Consider the following 10,984-nt stretch of genomic DNA (forward strand, 5'->3'; position numbering starts at 1 on the left):
GTGCAGTCCGGGATTTTACTAAAGTCGCTGTAGGTTCAGCCCAATCGATAAACAGGGCGTGTCAATTTCAGTCCTGTCACTTTCAGCCGCTGTAGATTTCGACCAATCGATAAATGGGGCGCGTTTAGATTTCTATAGAGTTATGAATTAACTATAACTTTCCGTAAGAAATAGAGGAAATTATACTTGGTAGATGTAAATATATAAAGTTGTGTCGTTGATTTATATCCTGCAGAGATTGCACATATTGTACATAAAGATACAACCAAACAATAAGTGCATACATAACATATTTCTGTGTATATACATGTATGGTCTTAAGTGTAAAAATAATAGACCCCCCTGTAAAAGACTCGTCTAAATACCTGGCCTTTATAATGGCATTTATCAGGTCAAACAAACGAACTGATTTTGTCAATTACACGTGTGTGTAACGAGAGAGAGAGAGAAAGTGAGAGAGTTTCCATTTGTTGTCACGACAACCAATGTATCGGTATTGACATACAAAAAGAACCCGTGTCATTTTACCTATATAACAAAACCTGTACTTGATGTATGGTTATAAGTTGTCAGCGAGGTTAAAATCGCCCCCTTTTCACTCCGTTCGCCATCACCGAAAAAATAATTTGATTCCATCTCTGCTGTTTTGGATTTTTTTAAGGAGATCCAATAATGACAGAAAATGATATAAAAGTGCATTTCTTTATACAGTCTTTATGGATTTGATTTATCAGTTGGGGTCATGTTTCGTATTTTGCTGATGAAAATTGCCATGGTAACATAGTTTGATCAGATTTCTCTGTAGTAGCTTACTCGTGAAGTCTAATCCGGGTATAAATCCAACTGAATCCAATTGCATGTGAGTCATATCCATCAAGCGTGCATAATAAAAACATGTCGTTACAGAAATATTCATTGATATTTAAGAATAAAATAATTATTTTTCACACCAACTTCATTTCAATAAGTTCAAACACTTTCTGCGTATTAAAATTTTGCTTTTCTTCTCTTTAAGTTGATATTTTAAGCAAATTCAATACATATATTAATTTCCCTTTTTTTTTTGTCTGTGCATTTCCGATTTCCTTTTCATTATACATTTTATGGTGGCCTCGTGTAAGATATTATTAACATTTCTATATATGTACTAATCTGTGAACATTTAGTCAAGCCCAACATGTAATTTAGTTAAAACAACAGATTGAACTATCAATCACAGACCTACATGCATTAATACATCTCGCAAACAACTGAGTGAACTAGTGGTCTTTTAGAGAATGACCTTATTTTCATAATGTTCACATTACATGTATCTCTCGTTGAAATGGAACCTGGTCGTATATAGGAATAAAGTTTAAAAGTGTATTGCTAAAAATACTCTTTGCCAAGTTTGTTTTAGATTTGTTCAGTAGTTTGGAAGAAGTCAAACAGATAATTGACGGTAAAGGTAAACATCAGACGCATCAAGCTTAGAATACCACGCTTGAATCTCGGTTAAGGTGAGCTCACGGATCCGGACCCCCCTCCTTCCCCCCGCCCCCCCCCCCCCGGTATTCCGCCGCGCATGTTACGTGACATAAAAAAAATGAAATGTGGATATATTTAAAAAGATTAAAAGATAAAGTAGGAAAAACGTCAAACTAATTAATACTGTCACTATAACAAGGGTTGTTTTACCATCTGTCGAGTCTTTTAACTAAAATCTAAGCCTTCATCCATTGTCATCCTTTGCTTTTTTTCTCGATCTTTGAGGTGCAACAACTATAGACAAGAGATATCTTGATTTTAAAAAAAGAGTTTCACAAAGATGTTTTTCTTCTGCTATCAATTGCATTTTTAAATAACCATATTACTTCCAGAGCGATGGTTTCTTTGTTTACAAATCGACTAGATTCAAGCTTTAACGACATTGTTTGTAGGGGGTTTTGAACACCGATCTGTCGCACCTCTAATTGCTTGATCAGCATTGTTTCATGTACATTCTCCCCTGATTGACAAAATTGTCCAACTTTACTGCGGATTATACTAATATTAACAGATGTGAAGTGCTTTGATATTTTAACAATGCAACCATAGAAAGAGTTTGTCTACAATTTCGTAAATCATTAATTACTGAGTATATTGACTCCCGACTGTATTGATATATTAAATACTTTTTTTACAAAACATAAACTTGATCTACATTAACAAAACCAAAGACGATCTAAGACTCCAATATTTTAGCCAGTTTAATTATAAACCTAGGGTATCAATGGAAAGACTGTTACCTGAGGACCAAAATTGCCGAGAAAAGATAGTTGTCATTTCCTTTTGTTGTCAATGAACTGCTGCGTTAAGAAAAAATAAGATATTTGAATTTTATCACTTATCATTTTTTTTCACTTTATAACGAGGAATCTACTGAGAAAATTTTAGTCAATGACCGTCTTGACCGAGCGATAGTCGAGTAAACGTTGACGACCCTAGAACTCTTGACCATTGAATTTTTCTGCGATGTCTGAAAAACAATAATTCCGCGATATATACTATCTGATACAAAAACAGTAACCCTTGTTCATATTTATCACATTTCATTATTTTAATATAGATTACTTCACAATTACCAGGATGCAAATGTCGGGGTCATGAGGTATAATCATTATTTTTTTTGAGTTTGGAGTTTTCTCGAGGTTGCTAATAATAACTTACACCGGGTAACAATAACTTCCCTATCGTCGCACCACAAATTGACCTTTGACTGTGCAAGCTAGCTATAAAAACTGTAAATCATAAATTTATGAATCCGGCCCGGAAATACTTTTTTATCGCTGATGTTCATATTTCTGAGTAAAAAAAAATAATTAACATGTTAATTTTTTTTCTTTTTTTTTAGAAATTTTCCCTCAAATCGCCCATGTGGTCGTTTAATAGCAGAAATGAGAAAATGTAAAACCATTTACTGAAGTCCTTTCTCTCATTATTTCAATAGTACGTACCTTTTTGTCGCAGTTTCTTTATTTGATGTTGCCCACTTCAAAAGTTCAATATCTTTGTAAAATGCTTTGAACAAAACAATAAACAAAAAGTTGTATCGATATGATGAAATTATAATTTTAAGATTTTTTATACGTTTAAATCGAGTTAAGTATTAATACTTCCGATCAATATTCATTTTCTCTTGCAAATCTGCGTCTAGTGACGCCTTTGATGAATTTTAATTTTTATAAAAGAAAAAAAAATGTGTAATCAATGAAATCAAATGATTTTATATCAAATTCAAAACATCATATATGTGTTACTCTTGAAATTGTGCGTCCATTGACACTTTGGTCGAAACGATTGGACGAAAATTTGAATTTGTTCAAATAAAAAAAAGTAGAATTAAAATATTCATTATTTCAATCGAGTTCAGATAACCTTGAAATTGTTTTCAATAGATCATACATGAGTTGATCTATTAAAAAACTCATTTTTTTTTAAGATTTAAAATAATTTGAATTGAGATTAAATGACTTATAAACGATTTCAATGGGTCATATCTTAGTTGCATTAGCAATCTATTGAGACTTTGGTCGATATCGTTAAATTTTTTTTCAAAATCTTTGAATTTGATAAATAACCAAAACGGAAATGTCACTCCTGACTTGCAACGAGATCGCATTTAGTTTTCCTTATTCTTTTTTCTTCCCGATTCACAAATTCCTCCAAAAGGCTTGGCCAGTTTCTTGTAAATATCAGGCCCCGGGGCCATAAAACTTAGACGAGCTCACTTTCGATCTAAGTCTCACTTTTCCACTATGTGTTCCTTTTGTAAAAGTGAGACTTAGATCAAAAGTAAGCTCGTCTAAGTTTTATGGCCCCAGGGCCAGACCAGGCCCCGGGGTCATAAAAATTAGACGAGCTCACTTTTGATCTCAGTCTCACTTTTCCACCATAAATTTCTTTTGTAAAAGTGAGAATGAGATCAAAACTGAGCGCGTCTAACCTTTATTGCCCCGGGGCCTGACCCCGGGGCCATAAAACTTAGCTAGCTCAGATCTGAACCTTAGGTATCGCAATTTTTTTGCAAGGATGACGTCACAAAAATATTGGTTTTTTATTACATATTGTGATTTTGTTAGCATGAAGGTTTGTTTACACGTCTTGCACAAAAATCGCCGAAGCTCTGTAAATTAAAAAGAAAAGTGCTATCATTTTTCGTGTTAATCTTTCATATATGGAAAAGAAGAATTTTTTTTTTTAAATTGAACACTTTAAATAGTATATTCTATAAAATATCGTTTATCATAAGATTTAGGGTTAAGGAAACTTTAACAGTTCTTACAATGATTATATTTTATCGTTTTAAAAGTACACGGAAGACCTGCTCGTTGCTCGCATCGAGATTGTGTCTAGTCTCTCCTAATATTGATCAGAAGATTGACTTGTGCTCGCCCTGTGTCACGTGACATAACCAATGTATATATATACATGTATATCAATATATGTACGAACTCTAACGGAAAAAAAATACACTTGCAAAGGTAAGATAAATAAGGTAAATGCTGCTGAGAAAACCCCATAAATTTTCGTTCATTATGATTAAGTTTCATTGAGGTAAATAAATGTATAATTGTCTTTAAGAATTGATTAAATTTGAAAAATTAAGCGAACTATTTAAGACTTGCATTTATTTGAATTTTAGAATGAAGATGAGCTAGTTTATACAACTGTCATATAAATATGGTCCTTAACAATATTTTTTTAACTGCTTTACATTGCAATTGTTCGCGGACAAAAATATTATTAAAATTGATTTGAAGGGAATGTGATACAAGTACAACTTGAAGATATAAAGTTCACTTTGCAAGTTACGTTTTATAAAACATCAAAATGTCTGTGAAGATAATAATTTTTCAATTATGGTTGATCAGTAATGTGTTATCCTTTTTTTTATATACATTGGTATGATGTACAGTCATTCATTCGTTAAATTGTTCTGAACTTTTTCTTAAATTATATACGTTTCTGCACTTATAGTTACACACACATGTAGAACATAAAATGAATTCGAATAAATGTGTGCCATAATCGTTAGATTGGAATGACTTGTGAGTTCTCTCAGAAATTAGATGCATTATTATAAAGGACCGTCTTTTAAATTAATAGTATGTAAAACACAATTGTGCTACTGTTTTTCTACACATATTACAGGATGTAGTACATAAATGTTCGTGTACACTATTTACTATACTTATTACAGCACCAAAGTACGACTAAAATTCAAAACGCGACATTTTCCCCCTTTTACATAATTAAAAAACTTTTTTCGCTTATGCAATCAAGCTGACAGATTTCTTATAAATGCAATTATACTAACAATAGGAATAGATCACAATGGATAATAGGCATTGATTTCAGTAACAGAGACAGAAGGTACCAGATATAAGTAGTCGATGTAAGGTTACGTAACACTAAATCCTAAAAGTAATTTATAACGAAGCAGCAGGTTGGAGCGAAGAATCTGTACACATACAAATCTTCAAGTTGTTCTTATATATATCGAGATATTAACATCTCGCTACATAAACTCTATCACCACTTTATGCAGGCAATTTTATTTGAGTTGTAAAAGTGTTGAATTGTAAAAATATGCTCTGAAGACATATGCTTTTTTCTTTTGAGTATTTCATTTGGTAGGAGTAAAAAATATTTCTATCAAAATTATGTAAAACAAACAGCAAATATACACTTCCAATAATAAAGATTTTTTTTCCCGAAACCTCATCTTTCTTGGAAATATTAGAATTATTGATAGAATTCTTGAGCTAGATTTATGCTAGTGCAAAATTAACTTTATTTAATCTATTTAACTGGTTTTACATCCTGGAAGGTAATTTTACGGTGCTTTTGAATTCCATCGCAAGTTTACATAAAGTATTTCCCTTTCTTGTATGGCGTTGTTATAGCTATTCAAATCAGCTGTTGTATAATTGAATTTCCCCCATATTAATGAGACTTCCCCCGGAAGTGAGTACTCCCTTAACCCAGGAAGGTTAGCAATATATAGTTAGCCTCACCCCCCCCCCCTCCCCTAGAAGACTGGGTACATAGTGAGCTTTTTTCCGAAAAAATCTCAGTGTATTACCATTTTCCGAAAGGGGATCGCATAATAGCCGTTCTTTTCCCTTTTATTGCGAGGCCCCCACCCTTTCCACTATACTGGAAAGGAATAGTCTTTTTGTCTTGTGCTTTCAGGACATGTATACCTATACGGTAAACGCCTGAACGCGCTGGCGTACACGTCGTTTGGTGCAAAACTATTTTTAAAAAAACGAAAGGAAAGACAAATAGGAAACAAATTATCCTCGTTTCAAATACATTTTGATTGAATTGATTTATTTTCATTTAAAGTGCAAGGTATTAAAGACCATTTTGAGAATTTTATGCATGATTCCAAATTATATATATCTGTACATGTATATCTGTACATGTTTAGTATTATATATTTAAGCTAAATACATGCTGATGCCAGGTAAAGAGGTATATCGCACTTACTGTACACGAATTCGTCTACAATATAATGCTTTTGCAAAGATCAGACATTTTCAATTTTTATGCAGTATTTAGTTAGAATATATTCAAAGAAATGCAAAATACACCAATGCCATGTTCAAAGAATCATTAAAATCTTCAGGGTTTGCTAGGGATGTAAAAGAAAATACTAGTAGTATTAAAGTATACGATAAAAAGTTGGATATTTGACTCTTTGAACCACTATAAACCAAACTGAATGTGGGGGGTAACTTCTCAGAAATCTTGACAAGCAAAAATCAAAACAGTGTTATGATTCTAGTTATATCTAAGTTTGCCCCCAAAAAATTATGAAAAAAATCTATCAACAAATGTAATTTTACTTTTAAAAACCAATAGAACCATGTAAATATTATACCCGTTCTTTACATCTGTAAGAGAACTGCAAAGGAAATTGCATATCTTATCTCCAAGCCCCTAGCCTTATCATATTTGAACAATCAGCTGGGGATCTTGAGTTGCACTGTATGTTGTATACATCGGCTATAGAATAGATGTAGGAGCTCTCAGTGTACACTTCCTTCACTCAAATCATGAAGCTGATTTGCTTAGCTGTGTCATTTTGATCACATTTCTTTGGGTCTAGATGCGGACGAGATGGATTTTCTTCAAGGTGAGTATATAAACGCATGTAAACGAAAACTGTTAAAGCGGAAATCCACAACAGCAGGTAGCAATATGTCGGATGATCAGACCCCCGTACAGGCACATATAATATTACGTACAATGAGCTGTGTGTGTAAACTACTTAAATTTATCTAGAAAATAAGTAATACATGTAAGAATTAGGTACATAGATACATGTTTTGTATGCACACAGATGTATTACATACTGACAATGTGTTAGAACAGGTCATGGCGTCTGAGAAAGCGAGACATTTCGCTGAGAAAGGAAACCAGAAAGATGTGGCTGCGTACACTCAGAACTATGGGGCCCACAGAGAGGGGATCTCAATGAAAGAGGTGGCGGATTACTACACAGAGTGGGCCAATTCCAACCGATACGAAGTGGTAATAAACAAATGTTACCTTTGCGAAATTTTCTTAATAAAGAAATCTAGACCAGGCTTGGCACCCATTTTAGGAATGGGCATTTTTCCTATAAAAAATGCTCTCAAAGTGTATGGAATTTAAAAAATATATTTAGCTTTTGTTAAACCATTTTTCAAAATGCTATATTTACCACTCTTTTAAAAGTGTAGGATTATTCAATGTAAAAGATTCATTTATCACCGTATAAATAAATATGTAAATTTTCTCATTTAGAATCTCATTTACTACAGTCGTGAGTGAGTTAACTGCTAAACTGAAATGTCATTACGATAAAACTTCATGTACGTCTCTCTCTCTCTCTCTCTCTCTCTCTCTCTCTCTCTCTCTCTCTCTCTCTCTCGTAAAGCAAAGTAAAATAGTATGGTTATTGTAGTTATTGTAGTTTATCATAGAAACATTTTTTTTTTCCATATAGCACATATATTTATGTGTTCAGAGAAATTCACTGCAATTATCAGAAGAACTGATTTATTTAAAAAAAAAAAAAGAGTACGTGTCTTAGACGTCTTATAACGAGGTCAAGAATTGTCATAGAAATTGGAAAACAACGTGATACAAGCACCACAAGCACTTATTTTGCGAGAAAATTTACCCCATAGTAATACATTACTTTATTATACTTTCATGTTAAATACTGAAATCTGATTGGTTTAGACTCAGTTGGTAATCCGTTCTATTACCTCAGCGTTAGCAACACACTTGGCAACGGGTAATACAACGAATTTTTACAAGCGCGTAAATTATGCGCGTACGGTTCGCCTAATAAATTAATTTTATTTCTTATAAAAGCAGTAAAATTTTCTTTAAAATGGAGACATTCAGTATAATAAAATAAATAGTGCCTGTTTGGGAGGGTAACTGTTGAAATTAATTAAATAGTGCCTGATTGGGAGGGTAACTGTTGAAATTAACACCCCGAGAAAACCATTGTCAACCGACGCTTTAACAATGGTTTTCTCGAGGTGTTAATTTCAACAGTTACCCTCCCAAACAGGCACTATTTATATAATACTATTAGCGCAGAAATGCAGAAACAAGTGCCCGTGACATGTACTTTCTGACTGGTTACTCTCTTGTGGTAGGATCTGGGACCAGAGAGGTACCGTGGACCAAAGATTGCGACCGACTGTCTCTGTGAGCTGTTTCCGGACAATCGGGAGGGGGTCAAGATTTTGGACATTGCTGCAGGGACTGGGTTTCTTGGACAGGAGGTCAGCTACATATCGTGAATTGTTTACACGTTGAATTATATATACATTTCTAGCGTCTTTGTGATATAACACTGCGAATCAAAATTGCCTCGCTGATAAAACGCATTAAGCTAATTTATAGCTTAATGCGTTTTATCAGCGAGGCAAATGGCGTACTGTTTGGGTTCACGTGGGGTTAGCATAATTATATGAAATGAAAATAACGTTAAATGTCAATAATTCATTATATATTTAATTTAACAATTGCGAAAAATTTATGAATATAAGTGACGAGGAACCATTCTTTGAAAATTATGAGGTGACCAGTTGCAAAATAAGGTGGGGCGTGATCAAATGTGTCATAAATCCCTTCGGGCTTTATTGGATTTTATCAAGCCCCGACCGTATTTGATCACCTCATAATACTAAATATGATTCCTTATTCCTTACAATATTAATTTTTTTTTGTTTATTTCTGTCTACATATATTTTCACGATCCTCTTCAAATGACTCTTCTGTAGCTATGGAAGAAAGGTTACCGCTCGATCGACGGGTTAGATCCTGCAGAAGGAATGATAGAGGCAGCCAGGAAAAAGAATGTCTATACTAACCTCATATGTGATTTCATGAGTGAGAAAAAGTTGGACATTGACGAAGGTACATATCTATTCATAGTGCGATTTTGATATTAAATTTTGTTTTGAGAATAATATTTGAGAATCACGATTTCAATGCTGTGGTTGATTCTTAAAATAAATCATATTTTCAATGCTGTTGTTCATTCTATAAAGATCATTTCAATGCTGTTGCTCGTTCTAAAAACATCATCATTTTAATTATGCTACTGTACCTAGACACATACGATGCTGCTGCTATTGCTGGAGGTATGGGGGAGGGACACATTCCATGCGGTGCCTTGTACGAGATGATCCGGATAGTTAAACCCGGTAACGAATTGGTTTGGATTTCATGTTTCTTGCAATGCTTCCTTTTTGGGGAGCTACTATAAAAATATTCATTATTAAAGATTTATACTGCGATGATACAGTTGTGTCTTGAGTCTTACGCATAGATTACAAGTATTATTTATTTTAGAAGAAAACCAAATGTCTAGAATGATTTTTAAAATTTTAAACTTCTTCTATCTCAGGCGGGTATATCGTCATTGTTATGAGAGAAGAGTATCTAGAACACGTCAGCGATTATAAAGACAAGTTGGAGCCATTAATGAAAGAACTAGAACTTTCCGGCCATTGGATAAAGCTAGAAAGAAGGATAGTTCCAAAATATTCTTTTGAAAACAACGGCGTTGTATTCATTTTCAAGAAATGTTAATGTACAGTTGTAACGGAGAGCTTGATTCTGTCTAAATATAAGTATGATTTGTGCATGTTCACTTGATATTCATTCTGTGAAGCATATTGCCATGTTTTTGTAAAAGAATACTCAGAGTCTTATCATTATAACTGCGAATCAATATCATATTGAATTACCTATCATTTACCTGTATTGTCAACGGTACTGCAAAAAAGAAAAATTGTGATCTCGCTTTTTGTTGTCTTGACAACCAATTTGGTATTGACTTACATGTCATTTTTCCTCGTAGAAGATATGAATACCGGCAAGTGTTCTGGGTTTTTTTCCTCTTTGAGTAACATTAATGAACACATAATTATCAATACAGAAATTCTATATGTCAAGTAGGTGGTCTATTATTGAAGGACATGCACAGTTCCCGTCTTGTAAATTAATGGTCACGACTTTCCTATATAGTGCCTTTTTGTGAGTTAACCCTATTAAGGGTTTATAATTGTTTCCCGGGTAATTAGACATGCCACTATCCTCACAGTCGATAGTACCAGGTGGGAATATATCAATTTCTTCAAAAAAATTGAACAAGGAAATTTTGTGAAGATTTCCTAATGAGCATTATGGTCATGAACATTTGGAAAAATATCTTTGACAGACTTGTGTAGTCCTCGCAGGTACAAAAGTGTTTCAAGTACATTGTGCATAAACATTCATTTCTGCATTCTGGTTTGTTTGTTTTTTATTTTCGGATATATCATATTACATTATACTGATACAACGTATAGTAGCGACAATCAGAATGCATAATGAAAAATCAATAGAGAAATCAAATATGTTCATGCAGAAAAAGCAAGAAAGAATATAAATGTTTTTATTG

General features: G+C 33.3%; 1 protein-coding gene across 6 annotated transcripts; it reads left to right on the top strand.

Annotated features, from left to right (window-relative positions):
- Nucleotides 1-4,397: 4,397 nt before the first annotated feature.
- Nucleotides 4,398-10,343, top strand: LOC128182440 (methyltransferase-like protein 27). Of its 6 annotated transcripts, none has more exons than XM_052851067.1 (6): nucleotides 4,398-4,502; nucleotides 7,405-7,563; nucleotides 8,688-8,816; nucleotides 9,318-9,453; nucleotides 9,651-9,743; nucleotides 9,947-10,343. In XM_052851067.1, the coding sequence occupies exons 2-6, from the start codon at nucleotides 7,408-7,410 to the stop codon at nucleotides 10,129-10,131; spliced, it is 699 nt and encodes a 232-aa protein (XP_052707027.1). In that variant the 5' UTR covers nucleotides 4,398-4,502; nucleotides 7,405-7,407; the 3' UTR covers nucleotides 10,132-10,343. The 6 variants fall into 6 exon arrangements, with proteins under 6 accessions (XP_052707027.1, XP_052707024.1, XP_052707029.1 ...); XM_052851064.1 differs by having other exon boundaries at nucleotides 4,424-4,502; nucleotides 7,400-7,563; XM_052851069.1 differs by having other exon boundaries at nucleotides 4,485-4,516.
- Nucleotides 10,344-10,984: the final 641 nt, after the last annotated feature.

This window comes from Crassostrea angulata, chromosome 4 (genome assembly GCF_025612915.1).
Source record: "Crassostrea angulata isolate pt1a10 chromosome 4, ASM2561291v2, whole genome shotgun sequence".
NCBI classification, from domain to species: Eukaryota; Metazoa; Mollusca; class Bivalvia; order Ostreida; family Ostreidae; genus Magallana; species Magallana angulata.

Excerpts from the sequence above, each read along its gene's own strand:
- LOC128182440 (XM_052851064.1), top strand. The coding sequence starts at position 4,436 with ATGTATATATATACATGTATATCAATATATGTACGAACTCTAACGGAA. Across the intron at positions 4,503-7,399 it reads AAAAAAATACACTTGCAAAG|AACAGGTCATGGCGTCTGAG; the intron begins GTAAGATAAATA and ends ACAATGTGTTAG. Across the intron at positions 7,564-8,687 it reads ATTCCAACCGATACGAAGTG|GATCTGGGACCAGAGAGGTA; the intron begins GTAATAAACAAA and ends CTCTTGTGGTAG.